General features: G+C 45.1%; 1 protein-coding gene across 4 annotated transcripts in view; it reads left to right on the top strand.

Moving 5' to 3' along the window:
- The first annotated feature begins 107 nt into the window (after positions 1-107).
- SUN3 (Sad1 and UNC84 domain containing 3) overlaps positions 108-15,490 on the top strand; it is a 44,839-nt gene continuing 29,456 nt past the window's right edge. The window contains exons 1-3 of one of the 4 annotated variants that reach the window (XM_070471853.1): positions 108-294; positions 7,387-7,539; positions 13,456-13,517. In XM_070471853.1, the coding sequence (XP_070327954.1) occupies positions 7,418-7,539; positions 13,456-13,517 (184 nt within the window). In that variant the 5' untranslated portion in view covers positions 108-294; positions 7,387-7,417. Of the gene's footprint in view, positions 295-7,238; positions 7,540-13,455; positions 13,518-15,490 lie in introns of those variants that run through there. The other 3 variants (XM_020905826.2, XM_020905828.2, XM_020905825.2) reach the window with 3 other exon arrangements.

Here is a 15,490-nt window from a genome sequence, read left to right as displayed (position 1 = left end):
CGCCGGGGCAACGGCCTGGGCCAACCGGCGGCCGCGGAAGGAGCACAGGCAGCCAATCGTAGCAGTGAGAGGGCAGGCCAATCAGGTCAGGGGCGTGGCTTGGGCGCCTACAGTCAACTGCCCGGGGCTTGGGCGTTGTCTAGGATGGTGGCGCCGGCGAGGCAGAGCGGCTCCTGGGGCGTGCCAGCCTCAGAGTTCTGGTGAGACCTCCGCCCTCCTGACGACCTGGAAGACTCAACAGCGGTTTTCTTGTCCATCTCCGGTGTATTTAATACATTGTTAAAAAGAGGACGAGTAAGTACCTGGAAAACTCAAAAGACAGCCATTTCTGCCAGTTGTGTATTAGTAGTAAAATTACTGTGCACACGTCTTTCCTCATACGTTATTTTTTCAGTATTTCTGGTTTGGAAACTTGGTTTGTAGTCCTCTTGTGATTCCACCAGCCCAGGCAGCAGTTGGAGCTAAGGTCGTCTTTTGCTAAAAAAGAAAAATCACGGTGTCTTAACGGTGGTCATTTGGCAACTTTAAACAAGGCGCTGCTTTTGCTACTACACAAGTTAAGCATTAGAAATCTAGCAGAAGAGAGGTGATGTAACCATTTGGTAGGGAGAAGAGAATTCTTGTGATGGGAGTTTACTCTCACTGTGGGTTATCCAGCTTGCATATAATATTTTCAGGATCCTCAGCTGACCCAGTTTTTGAAAGTAAGCAAGACGTCACTTTTCAATGACAAATGTTTGTCCCATTGCAGGTAAACATGTAGACTCTCACGAAGTGTAACAGGGTTTCCTGTTGCATAAGTCATTGTTTGCCAAGGGGACTGTGGCCAAGAGAAGGTGATTTTTTAAAATAGTGTGTCCTGGGCTGATGAATAAGATCTCAGTGATCCTGCTGCAGAAACAAGATAACAGATGGTTCTGTGGAGTCAGTTGTGATATTTTAAGGAGACAATAAAAACTCTTGATTTGAAAAAAATTAAATAAAATAGTGTATCCTACTGATTGACGCCATCCTGACTAAAGAATATCTCTATTTCTGAGCTTGGTTAACAGAAGAGAAGGGAACTTACTCAAGCTGACAACCCTCTTTACTAGTTGAAATCATCATTTGAGCTATAATGAAGAGTGATCATTCCTCAGAATAAAGTTCTGACTTTTGGAATGTGACTGAAATCACAAGTATTTGCAGATGCCAAATCAAATAAGAATGTAAGTGAGTTGCTATACAAATGAAAACATGACACAAGAAAAATCTATTATCAAAATTTCTCAGTGTTTATTTCCTATACTTTAACACATATGACCTTTCTTTCATACAACAGCCTGGAGTTTTTAGAAGGATCCAGCCTTTCCTCATATACAATCTCACTTCATGTACAGATTTAGTTAGCAGTTTATGGAAAGAAAATGAATTATTCAATTATTTGTAGATGTTTGTTTAAAATATATCTATTTTATATGTGGATAAATTCTTAGAGATTTATATCTTACATAGATATTGTATATGATTATATCCTGTTTATGGGTTTTGGGGGAAGAGGAAAACGTGTATTTGAGTATAAATTCCGATTTTTTAAAGCCCTCTGACTACTATCTCTTGGTTTGCTCAGGTTGTTGACTGAAGCTAATATTGCTAAACTCCTGAGATACATCTTCAGGCTCAAGCCCATCCTTGTTTCATCTTCCAACCCAGTAAATAAATTCCTTTCCCTAAACATTACTCCCAGGAGACTCAGTCCTCCATAATATGCAGCATATTCCTTAGACTCGGGTTTCATAAAATGGAGGAGGTTTCCACATTTGGTGTTTTCTGTTTGATGATAATCTGATCATTTCAAGACAAATGCTTCCTTTTCCACACATTTCTGTATTTCAGTATTATGTAGCAGTTTAGGTCTTCAGTCCAGTTGAAAAACAAGATTACCATCTGTGGAAACAAGATTATCATCTGTGGTTGGCATAGAATGAGACAGGATTTCTTTGTGTCCTTACCAGCATCTCCCCTCCATTATGTGTTAAAGTGATAATAATCTTTCTCTTTGGTAGAAAAACTTCACAGTTTACCATAAATTTAAACAGATTACCTTTCTTAAGATGTAACAGTAAAATGTTTTGGAAAAGTGACAGAGTAAAAACAAAATATAAACAAGTAACAGAACAGTTTAAATCATTCTAATTTAAATTCCTATAAAGTAATTGTATTAGTTTTGAAAAAATACAAAATAAATACTTCATATTTGAAAAACAGTAAGACTATTTATCATGTATGATTTATTATTTATAAAGCTAAGTTGTTGCAGGCTATCAGAAACCAATGTTTTTTTAATTTGTTTGGCCATGCCACTTGACTTTCAGGAGTAACTCCCTGACCAGGGATCTAACCCACAGCCCCTGCAGTGGAAGTGCAGCCTTAATCACTGGACCGTTAGGGAAGTCCTGGACGCCTATCTCCATGTGCTGCCTGCATTCACTGCCAGCCCTGCTGTAGGAGACAACTCCCAGTTTTTTCTGCCAGTCACAGTGGGTTTGATCACTGGGGTGGGGGAACCTAAGATCACAAGTGAACCAACTGAACCTGCGTGCTGCAACTGCTGACCTGTAGACCTGTACAAGGTGATGAAGGTCCTGCATGCTGTGACCAAGACCAGCCAAATAGATAAATAAATATTTTTAAAAATAAATAACTGCAAATAGGTTGGAGTCTTCTGCCAAATATAAGCTTTGGGGTTGTGGTCTCAAGTACCTCCTATTTCCAAACTTATAATGGCAGTAGATGAAATGCAAATAGAAAATAATTTACAACTCGGGGAAGTCATGGGATGCCAATAAACACGGAGGATCAGAGACCAACAAGAATGAAAATAGGAAACTCTTCACTGAAAATAAGTCTGCCATGCACCACCCTAAGTCACCATGGAAACAAGCCATGGAAAGATGGTGACTCATCAGATAATGAGTAATCTCCAGACAGGTTTTATTTTTAATTCAGTTACTTGAAAAGGCTTTTAAAATAAGTACATACTTAATGAAGTAAGTATGCACTTAAAAGACATGAATGAGGGTTTCCCTGGTGGTTCAGTGGTTGGGAGACCCTACCAACACAGGGGACACGGGTTTGACCCCTGGTCTGGGAGCATCCCACATGTAGTGAAGCCACTAAGCTTGTGCGCCACGACTGCTGAGCCCAAGGGCCGCGGCTGCTGGGGTCCATGGGCCTTGGAGCCCATCTCTGCAGCAGGAGAAGCCGCTACAATGAGAGGCCTGCACGCTCCAGTTGGAGAGTGGCCACCCCCACCCTGACTCCTGGCAATGAGAGAAAGCCCACGCACAGCAACCAAGACCAGCACAGCCAAAAATAAATAAAAATTTTAAAAATAAAAACCTAAATGAAAGAATGATAATGATTTTAAAAATAAATTTCCAAGCAAAAGAAACAAAGCAAAAACAGGTAAACAAGAAAAGCAGAACCCAGGAGAATGTGGGTCTTAACCACGTGGGGACAAAAGCTCAAACTCACTCATCAGAATGCAAAAAGAAACTCTCCTGAGGTACCGTTTTTAAAAAGCTATTCAATTGGCAAAGATTAAAAGGTTGACTATACACCATGTTGGTGAATAGGAGGAAAATATCATAAATTCCAGTGGAAACTTAGCTGGTAGAGTCTCTGGAGAGGACAAAGGCAACATTTATCAAAATGACAGACACAAAGAGACGTGGGCCCAGCAGTTCTTCCTCTGGCTGTGCATTCTTACAGATATACTCACACTCGGAATAACCTCAACCTGTGATCATTATTGCACACTGTTCTCAATATAAAAACACTCATCAGGGTAAACGGATTGGTGCACATTCGTACACTGAAACCCTAGGCAACCATGAAAGAAAGAGAAAGATCAACTCAAAGTGAGTCACAAAAACTTCCAAGGAACTTCTTTGGGGGCCCAGTGGCCAGGGCTCCATGCTTCCAATGCAGGGGCCCAGGTTCGATCCTTGGTTAGAGAACTAGATTCTGCTTGCTGGAGCTAAAGATCTGTGTCTATGCCACAACAAAGACCTAGTACAGCCAAACAAAGCAAAACAAAACCCAAGATATATTTTTTCCTAGTATGAATTAATTTATTATGCTTGGCAGATTTTATAATATATTTTTAAAAGATTAAAAACTGTTTGAAACTTTCATAAAACGTTTACTGAGAGAGAAAAGTTACTACCATAAAATCAAAGCTATTTGATCAGATAGCTTTGATAATCAAATTATTTAAAATTTCTTTTTTTCATCACCACCACCACCATCTTGGTCACCAAGATATATTTTTACCTGAAAAAAGCAAGACGTGAAACATGGTTTCTAGCAAGTTACCTTTCACTTTCAACAAAGTGAAGAGGTGGATATATAAAGATAGATAGATGCACACATATTTGTACATAAGTTTATGTACCTATATGTATATATGTACCTATGTACATAAGTTTATGTACATAGGTACATATATATATGTATGTATTTTTACACATGTATCCATTTAGTCAAAGCTGTAGTTTTTTCCTAGTAGTCATGTGTGGATGTGAGAGTGGGACCATAAAGAAGGCTGAGCACTGAAGAATTGAGTTATGGAGCTGAAGAAGACTCTTGAGAGTCCCTTGGACTACAGGGAGATGAAACCAGTCAATCCTAAAGAAATCAACCCTGAATAGTCACTGGAAGAACTGGTGCTGAAGCTGAAGCTCCAGTACTTTGGCCACCTGATGTGAAGAGCAGACTCATTGGAAAAGACCCTGATGTGGGGAAAGATTGAGAGCGAGAGGAGAAGGAGATAACAGAGGATGAAATGGTTGGATGGCATCATCCACTTAATGAACTTCACTCTGAGCACACTCTGGGAGATAGTGAAGGACAAGGAAGCCTGCAGTCCAAAGAGTCAGACACAACTTAATAACTAAAAAACAAAAACAACAAATCATATCTTTGAAAGAAAATAAAAGAAAATGGTACCATGGATGCAAGGAGAGTGGAGAAGTGATAGCTACCAGGCAGAAGTGGGTAAGTACTTTGCTGTGTATCATTTTGCATCTTTTGAATTTTGGATCATTAGGTAAAAAAATCAGAAATCTCGGGAATCCTTGGGATAGGTCTAGACTTTGCCAAGTTAAAAAGAAAATTAGCGTTATTATAAAAATAGCTCCTACAAATTTACCCTGAAATCAGCATTTAAAAAAAAGAAAGAAAAACACCAAAAACAAATTAAAGGGGCAGTTTAGTGCTGTCTTACAAATGTCAACAGGTGGGCCATCGTAAGAAAAGAATGACAGTGGTAGAGAAGCAGCATTTCAGGAACTGATGGCCAAAATAAAAATCCCAGAATTGAAGAAATACACGAGCATGAAATATCTTATGCTTTTTTTCCTCCGAAAAGGAGAAAAGATTAAAAACCACGATCACGATGAGGTACACTGGTGAAACTAAAGAACATCAAAGATGGGGAAAAAAAAAAAAACATCAAATATGAACAGAAAACCTTGAAAATGACCAGAGGGAAAAGAAAAACCAAGTTGCCATTCAGTCTGTCACGCAAAAAAGGAATAAGGAGAGATGAAGATTAGGCAGGATTTTTATCCCCAACAGCCAAGTCCTAGACTATGGAATAGCATCTCCAAAGGACTCAGAGGAAAATAACTGTCAGCCTGCAATTTTATGCCCCAAATAAGCATGCTCATCATTCCCAACAGTTCCATTCCAGAGGTTCACCCAGGGAAGCCCTTGTCGTGTGCACAAGACAAAGGCAGGCATTGAACTTTCACTGTGTTGCTAAAAAACCAAAGCACCTGAACCTTACACTCATAAAAGACTGGGAGAGTGAATTGTGATGTGTTGCCTGCCATTCCAGTAAAGAAGGAATGCTGCCCGACCATCAGGCCATCGGTCACTGCCGACAGGACTCACAGTGGAGAAAAGCAGGATGCTAGCCCTAGAGAAGGCAATGGCACCCCACTCCAGTACTCTTGCCTGGAAAATCCCATGGACGGAGGAGCCTGGTAGTCTGCAGTCCACGGGGTCACTAAGAGGTGGGCACAACTGAGCGACTTCACTTTCACTTTTCACTGTCATGCATTGGAGAAGGCAATGGCAACCCACTCCAGTGTTCTTGCCTGGAGAATCCCAGGGACAGAGGAGCCTAGTGGGCTGCCGTCTATGGGGTCGCACAGAGTCGGACACGATTGAAGCAACTTAGCAGCAGCAGCCCTAGAGAGTTAAGGTCTATATCAAAGTCATGATTTCAGTGAGCCCAGACTCTTGCATCTTCCCATTAATGGAGAAGCATTAACCCATTAATTCAGATGTGTCATTAGCAGTCATCTTTTGATGTTCTCCTGCATGTTGGTCTGTGTGATTTTCAGCAAAATCCCCTATATATCCTAGCTTCTCCCTTAACTCTTTGGGACAGTTCCTGAGAGCTACCTGAGGGATTTTGTCTTGGTCTAGTCCTCAGGGCATTTGTGCTCTGCCACTTCAGTCGTGTATGATTCTTTGCAACCCTATGGACTACTGTCTGCCAGCCTCCTCTGTCCATGAGCTTCTCCAGGCAAGAATCCTGGAGCAGGTTGCCATGCCCTCCTCCAGGGGATCTCCCAGACCCAGAGATCAAACCTGTTTCTCCTGTGTCTCCAGCATTGCAGGCTGATTCTTTACCGCTGAGCCACTGGGAAAGACCAGCCCTCAATAAGACCACCGAGAAAAACTTAACTTTCAGATTGTGTGTTTGTCTGTCATCAACAGATGATGCATATGTAATAAAATACTATATGGCAGTTAAAATGAGTAAGCTGAAGTCAGTATTTCTCAAGACCAGTAATCTAAGAAAGCTGAGAGTGGCTTATCATTTGAATTTGCAGTGTGAAAACATTTATGTATACATATTTACGTGGTAAAATAAAAACATTGTGGGAATTTTGTATATCAATTTTCATTTTTCTGTGGCAAAGAAAGGAGGCGAGTAGTGTTCTGGGATCTTCCATTTTGTTCATGATATTTAATTTTTTGAAAAAGTGCTGAAGCAAGCACAGTGAAACAGACTTCTTGCGGCAGAAGCGTGGGGCCTGGGGGACCCTGGCGTTTCACAGTGTGTCTGGGAGCCGCTGCCGTGGAGCCTTGTGATCCACGCTCGGGCTGGGTGCTGGCTGGTGGGGGGGCCGCGTGCCCCGCTGCCTGCGCATCTGGCCATTGTGATGTGTCACAGAAGGTGATGCAACAGAAGAGCCCGGGGACCTCCTCCAGGGCTAGTTCACTCACGGATTCCCCCTCGAAGGAGAAACAGCCGGGAAGTAGGCAGGCAAAACCCCAAGCCAATCCCAAACCGTTGTGTATCACCTCATGCTTTCCATCAAGCAGTGAAGAGGCCGCCAGCTACTCGGCGGGGGCGATGAGTGGGAGACTCACATCGAGGGTGAGCACCAGGCTCTTCAGGGCTCCCTCTGAGGACGCCAGTAGCAGCTCTAGCGGGAGCGCGGTGCTCCCACAGCAGGAAAACCCCGACGCCAGCAGGTACGTAACTGCAGGGTGACCCCCTTAAGGCTTGATAGCGTGCATGTCATTCATCACCTGTGCTCTGTCCTCCTGGAAAATAACCTTCCTTTACAGAGAGAACCTCTGAAGATTTCTCTGGACCCCAGTCCTTTCTGACCTGTTGTCTCCTCTCTATGGTAGCGGTTAAGGTTAATCACAGCAAGTGGGATGGGAAGATCCCCTGGGGGAGGGCGTGGCAGCCCATTCTAGTATTCTCGCCTGGAGAATCCCATGGACAGAGGAGCCTGGCGGGCTACAGTCCGCGGGGTTGCAAAGAGTCGGACACGACTGAGCGACTAAGCACAGCATACACAGCATGTGGGGGACAAGGGTGATGAAAGAGGAGACGTTCTTGTCTAAGGAATGAGTTTCATCAGCGGTGTGGTTACGATTGCAGCCTGCAGCCTCATGCGTCACTCATTTGTCAGTGGCCTCCTGCTCGGTCTCTGCCAGGTGCAAGGTCCAGCACCATGCTTTACAAGTCTGTACACAGAGGGTGCTTGTTACATCCCTGGGTGAGAGCTGATTACACGGGCTGTTAGTGGGTGCACATCTTGAGCTAATAACTGTGTCTCCTCTAATTGGAAGAAGTGGGGAGACAGCAGGAAATCTTGGACCACTTGGATGGCCCAAAAACCCAAGCTTCATCAACTGTGCCCTTGGCACTGCCTGCTGGTCAAACAAAACAGAGAGTAATGAAATAACCACCCATGGATAACAGCTAAGGTTTAATGAAAAATCTTGGTTAACCTTTGGTTAATATTCATTTAAGCCAGTCCCTTGGGAGGGTCTTCCAACCTTTGAGTAGCCCTCTTTAGACAGTGGATCCCTCATGTGACCAATTAGATGTAAAGGATGGTGGTTTCAAGGTTTCATGTCCCTTCAGAGGAGACTTTTGGGAAGACCTTCTTCTCTGTTGCTTTTAGCCCATGTCTACGACAAACCAAGACAGTGAATTAAAAAGCAGAGATATCACTTTACCTACGAAGTCCATATAGTCAAAGCTATGTGTTCAAGCAGTCCGAGCTGGGATTGGAAAAGGATTTCCAGACAGAGTATTGCAGAAAGGAGAGTTTATTAAGAACAAAAGACAGAGATAGAGTGGGCACTGCAAGCACAGCGGGCCGACCTCCTGACATACCAGGGAGAGTAGGCAGTTTTTGTGGGTTAATAGCCAATTTTTATAGCCTCAAGGCAAAGAAACTTCCTGCAGGAAGGCTGACGCATTTTTGCCTAATTGGGAATCAGGAAGCTTGTTAGTGATTATTAGGGGGCTTTTGGCAACGGTTACGAAGGGGCTCAGTCAGCTCGGAGGTGACCTTGATTCTGGGCTCTGCTTCTGTGGTCTTGGTGCAAAGCCTCCCACTATGGCCTGGGAGACAGGACTCAACACTATGGTTTTTCCACTAGTCATGTGAGAGTTGGACCATAAAGAAGGCCAAGTGCCGAAGAATTGGGGCTTTCAAACTGTGGTGCTGGAGAAGACTCTTGAGAGCCCCTTGGACTGCAAGATCAAACTAGTCAATCCTGAAGGAAATCAACCCTGAATATTCATTGGAGGGACTGATGCTGAAGCTAAAGCTCCAATACTTTGCCCACCTGATGCAGGGAGCCAACTCATTGGAAAAGCCCCTGATGCTGGGAAACATTGAAGACAGGAGAAGAAGGGGACGACAGAGGATGAGATGGCATCACTGACTCAATGAACGTGAATTTGAGCAAGCTCCCAGAGATGGAGAAGGACAGGAAATCCTGGCATGCTGCAGTTCATGGGGTCCCAAAGAGTCAGACATGACTTAGCGACTGAACAATAACGGTAAACCTTGGACAGACAATGGGCACTATTGCTTTTTGTAAGTGGATGAGCTACTTAAAGATTCTGTATTGGGTGGAACTAGGTGGCTCATGCTGCAGAGGAACAAAATTTGCCCCCCACCGTGTGTCTCTTTGGCCTGAGGGTTAATTTCGGCTGATATTTTTTTATGGTTTTTGGCCACACCTCATGGCATGCGGGGGAGAAGGAAATGGCAACCCACTCCAGTATTCTTGCCTGGAGAATCCTGTGGACAGGGGATCCTTGAGGGCTGCTGTCCATGGGGTCACACAGAGTCGGACATGACTGAAGTGACTTAGCATGCATGCATGCATTGGAGAAGGCAATGGCAACCCACTCCAGTATTCTTGCCTGGAGAATCCCAGGGACAGAGGAGCCTGGTGGGCTGCCGTCTATGGGGTCTCACAGATTCAGACACAACTAAAGCGACTTAGCAGCAGCAGCATGGCATGAGGGATCTTAGTTCTCAAGGAATAGAAAGCTAGCCCGCTGCAGTGGGAGTTCAGAGTCCTAATCACTGGAACCACCCAGGAAGCCCGTAGGCTGATTATTTTGAAGAAATGGAAGATCAGGAGGTCCTCTTTTTGTCTTGGCAACACACTCCATACTCTTGCCTGGAAAATCCCATGGATGGAGGAACCTGGGAGGCTGCAGTCCATGGGGTGGCAAAGAGTCGGACATGGCTGAGCGACTTCACTTTCCTTTCACTTTAGCTGCCTGCAGAACTGGGATAAAGGGATTGTCTCTGGATCTGAGTGGGGTGGGGGAACCAGCAGGGCCCAGATATCAGAGTCCACTCTGTGTCCCTCTGTCTCTGCTTTTATTTACCACGCACTTGATTTCCATCCCCACGTGACTTGCCTTCCTCCCCTTTGAAGTCCCAACCCCTACACCCTCTTCCGTCTTTAGCCGAAGAGGACACTTGAAGTGACGGTTTCGGAGATTGACCTCTTCCGTCTTTAGCCGAAGAGGACACTTGAAGTGACGGTTTCGGAGATTGACTTAGTTTTCCTGGCCTCTCTCACCATACCTCATAATACTTGTGTTTGGTTAAGCTGTGTCCTGTCACTTTAATTCTTAGACCAGCCAGAGGAACCAAGAAGGAGAGAGGAAAAAGGAAAAAGTTTTCCACCCAGCGGTCCTGAGTTGGTCTCTACTCCCTAGGGTATTGAGCCACTTCCCCAGCTGCGGGGTTACAAGCCAGTTTGATGGCACAGCTCAGGAGCAGGTCACTGCGGGAGTCATCTGTCCATTTGCTCAGCAAACTCAAGCAAATCGATGCAGGAAATGGTTCCTGTCACATGCGCATAATGTTAAACAGCAAAATATAAAGAAACACACATAGGTAAACATGACTGAAGCAGCTTCCAGACCTGAGGTCACTTCTTAGCCATTCTGCATACACCTGGAGCAGGGAATTCTGCCTTCCCGTTGATGGACACTAGTTCATAAACAGCAGGTCAAAACTCCAAACTCAAACTGATCAAGTGACTTGCTGAAACTCAGTTGTTCAGTTGCTCAGTCATGTCTGACTCTTTGCAACTGCATGGATTGCAGCACCCCATGGACTGCAGGAAGCCAGGCTTCCCTGTCCTTTACTGTCTCCCGGAGCTTGCTCAAACTCATGTCCATTGAGTTGGTGATGCCATCCAACCATCTCGTCCTCTGTTGTCCCCTTCTCCTGCCTTCAATCTTTCCCAGCTTCAGGGTCTTTTCCAATGAGTCAGCTCTTCGAATCAGGTGGCTGAAGTTTTGGAGCTTCAGCTTGGCCCAGCTTTGTATAGGCAGGCTCAAGGCCATTATCACAAGACTATGAGTGTGAGTCTCCAAGAGACTGACCCCTGTTTGTGTGGCCTTGTGGACCCTGAGGGCTGGTTGCGTGTCAGGCATCTAGCTCCTTCAGTGATGACAGCTGGGCATGGTCTGGGTACCTGGCCCTAAGGGTATCACCAGCTGAGATCTGCCTCCTCAGCCTGTCCTGGGCACTGGCCAGTGGTCCCAGACTGGGTGCTGGATGATAGCTCCCAGGCAGGGTGACCAGCCTGCACAGGAACCCCATCCCCTTGTTAGCCAGGGCCTAGACCTCAGAGTACAAAAGTCAAGCCTTGGGACCTTGAATAAATAACATGAGGGCTGACATCATTTTGCTTATAGATTTGTTAAAAGCCACAAGGAGGCTGGGAGGCAGAGTTTAATGCCTCCCCTTCCCTTTCTTGTCCATGGCCTTTAAGAGTGTTATACCTTTATATAAAAAGTTGCAGGACAGAGAATAACGTGTTTTGATGGAGGTTTAAAGGGACTCGTGACCTGACTATTCTGACCCTTGTGGAGTGCTGCACAAAGGACCCAACACCAAGAAGTTTGCAACAACTCTCCATGCCCCTCCTCCCCTTCCCCATGAAGAGGCTTTGCTGAAAGCCTTAGAAAAGCTCAGTTTTTTAAAGGCACTAGCCACCTGTCTCCTTGCATGACTCTGCAATAAAACTCTCTCTGCCCCAAACTCCACGTTTCTGTACTGTCCGGCCTCACTGTGTGACCGGCAGTCGCTGACAGCTTCACCCCCTCTTCTGAGCTGTGACCCAGTGCTTCTCCTGCTACATCAAGGCTTCTGTAATTAATGAGTGATTCACTGTCACCTGGTTTTGGTATATTTTAAATAGAAATTTCAATTAGCCATCTTAGAGGACTTTGTCCCAAAGCTCCTAGCCTTCTGTTGCAGTGAGGTTAGTCTATTTTAGCCATTTTCTTTTTGTTTTTCCTTCTTTTAAAAAAAATCTTTAAAGTTGGATGTGGAAAGGTCACTGCGATCACTTTGTAAAACTCTTTGGAAAGATCTGCTGAGACCGGACATGCAGAAACCCAGCAATTTCTGTCTTGGTGAAACAGAGCAGGACCCCGTGGTACCTGTCCCAACACCCCTTGTCCTCCGCCTTTTGTCTGTGGAAAACTTTAGTCGGAGAGTAAGTTTAATCAGGGAAATGAGAAATAGGGAAACAAAGGAAAATGCAGGAGACCGAGTACAAATACTACAGTCATCAAGCACAGTCAAGGACCTTCCTGTTCCTTCTTTAGTTCCTGATACTCTGAGCCATATCCTGTGAGCTGCCTGATAGATAATGAAACCTCAGATAGAAGACGTTAACTGCATAATGACCAGGCTGACTTTCCAAGGTGAACCCATGACTTAAACTGCCGAAATCCTGAGAACTGACCTCAGAGACATGGGGGGAAATGGACCCTGAAACTGAAGATTAACTGTACCCAAAACAGCCAAGATGATGCTGGTCAGACCACCCATGACCAGGTGAAGACAGCTGTCGGAGCTGACTGCTGTTTCTGCATGGAGCCGCCGCCTCCTGTCTACAGACCTCTTGTCCCGCTGGTTGCCAGTGGGAGGGCGGGGATGGCCTTTGGATCCACTGAGTTGTGCGATCATCTGTGCTTTTTTCTCTATGTATGTTGTATTTAAATAAAAAGTGAGGGAAAGGATTAGGATTGCTTTAGAGAATTTTATCAGATAGCTGTTCATTGTCATAGCTCTTTGGACTTCCCAGCTGGCTCAGCAGTAAAGAATCAGCCTGCCAAAGCAGGAGACACAGGTTCAATCCCCAGGTGGGGAAGATCTCCTGGAGTAGGAAATGGCAACCCATTTCAGTATTCTTGCCTGGAGAATTCCATAGACAGAGGAGCCTGGTGGGCTACAGTCCAGACTCTGACTTTTTTCTTTTTTCTTCCGGGCTGATGATACTTTGCAGACCTCTAAGATAACCTCTTTTGCTTTCTTCTTCATAGACATTTATAGGCATAAAAACATGCAGCAACAGGGCAGTAACGTGTGTGAAAGAGGGGTGTGTATGGTGTATGTATGTGTGAATACGTATACACACCACTCTGAATGCTCTTTCCCCTCAGTTTTACAGAAAGTGGATTAAGAGTTAAATGAACTCACATGCTCAGCCTAGTCATGTCTGTCGACTTGGCTGTAGAGGTTAAAGTTCAAATTAAAGGTTAAGAGTGGTGTGTTGCTAAGTTCTTTTTGCTGTTATTTTTCTTCTTTTTAGGTTAACTCGATCATGGAAGACTGTCATGGGCATGGTGTTTATACTGACTTTGCTTCTTCTGGGTGAGTCTTACTCAGTAATGATCCTTGAAGCCATTTCACAGGGTGTGTGTTTGATGAGAGAGATGGCAGGGGAATGACTAGCATTTGGAATAAGTGGCCCAGAAACCTGGAAGTGACTGCGTGCCCGTAACCATTCCTTTTTCCCCCTCCCCCTCAGCATTTGTTTATTCATTTGTTAGGCTGCATCAGACCTTAGTTGCAGCGTGAGCAGTCTTTGTGGCATCATGTAGCGTCTTCCCTTGTGGCTTGTGGGCTCAGGAGCTGCAGCACTCAGGTTCTCTTGTCAAAGTAATATGGGTTTCTTTGTTGAAAACTTAGTGAGAACTTAATTTCTCTTAGAATTGTTACCAGGTCTAAGCTCGTTCTGTCTGACACAGGACAGGTCAATAAATCGGGAGGTAAGGTGTCGAGGCAAGAAATAGAGGCTTTATTCAGAAAGCTGGGCATCCGAGAAGATGGTGGATGAGAGTCCTGGAGTACTATATTATGGGGTCTGGATGCCAGTTTCTTTTACAGAACAGAGAGGAGGAGGGGAGGAAGTAAAGTAAAAAGACCATGAAGAGAAAGCGTGAGTCACTCAGTTAGTCCTGCGATGCCGGAGTAGTAGTGTGGTAGCGGTAGTCGCCCAGTTGTCTTGGACTCTTAGAGACCCCATGGACTGCAGTCCGCCAGTCTCCTCTGTCCATGGGATTCTCCAGGCAAGAGTACTGGAGTGGGGTGCCATTCCTTCTTTCTCCAGGGGATCTTCCCAAACCAGGTCTCCTGCATTGCACTCTACTCCAGTACTCTTGCCTGGAGAATCCCAGGGACAGAGGAGCCTGGCAGGCCACAGTCCGTGGGGTCTCAGTCAAACACAGCTGAGCGACTAACACTACCCACTACTCCTCCTCCTGCATCGCAAATTCTTCACGGTCTGAGCCACCTGGGAAATCAAAAGGCTGTAAGTGATGCAAAATATCTCCTGGTTTGGCCATCCTCAGGGAAGGGATGCATTCATTTCTTTTTCCTGCTGTCATTCACAAGCAGGCACGGTCAGAGTGTCTACAAGTGAGCTGAACAAAGACAGGTTACTTTAACATTCATGCAGAAGGGAAGGGTTCCCCAAGGCAAGCCATTATGTATAGATAGTATCTTTTTAACAGATAAAAGCCATGGGAAGCAATGATTAACAGAAACAGATCAAATATGGAGTTAGATTTTTTTCTTCCCTGTTACAGAATCACAGTTCAAAATCAGAGAAGTTGCTTTGAAGTTAGGAATCCTTTATATTTTTATTGCAAACACATACAGTTGATCTTTTCTAAATCTGGATGACTCATCTTGAAGGATTTTGACAATCAGAGACTGACTCATCACGGGGTTCTTGAAGAAATGATAGAACACATGGTTTGCCATTTTCTGGCTGTAAATATCACACACCATGAATCCCAGTACAATGGAAAATCGTTTTGTGGTATGTGGACACCTTGAATTGCAGAATGTCCAGGGAAGTCAGAGTTTCACCCTGTTATTGCCACAAAATGCCGTTTTACACAGCAACGGGGGCTGTTCAGTGGGGCTTGCGCGTGGATGCCTGGACTGAGGGCTCTCTGAAGTCTGTACCAGCCTTCCTTCAGCTGCACCTTAGAGCCCTGAGCACCATCCCATCTCAGCAGACCTCTAAACTTCATCTCGAAGATTCCGGTTCTACTGAGAGCTACACGCTGTCTGGCTCTGTTGCTTCCAGCTGTCTGGTCTTCACCTCTGCTGATTTCAGCTTCAGAGCTTCAGCAGCCCTCCCCCGACCCCCTTGCTCCCGACTCATGAGCCCTGTGCCCTTGAGATTTCCCGCAGCCCTACCCCAACCCTGTGTCCAGTGATCCATGCCTGCTCTTCTGAGGCTCCACCTCCCTGCCCATGTCAGGGACACGCTGTGTGAACAGTAGAACTGTTTGTGCTCAGAATTTTCCTTGTTTTGGAAAGGAATGCCCTAT

Source organism: Odocoileus virginianus, chromosome 1 (assembly GCF_023699985.2).
Source record: "Odocoileus virginianus isolate 20LAN1187 ecotype Illinois chromosome 1, Ovbor_1.2, whole genome shotgun sequence".
Classification (NCBI taxonomy): domain Eukaryota; kingdom Metazoa; phylum Chordata; class Mammalia; order Artiodactyla; family Cervidae; genus Odocoileus; species Odocoileus virginianus.
This window is presented reverse-complemented; position numbering and strand designations above follow the sequence as displayed.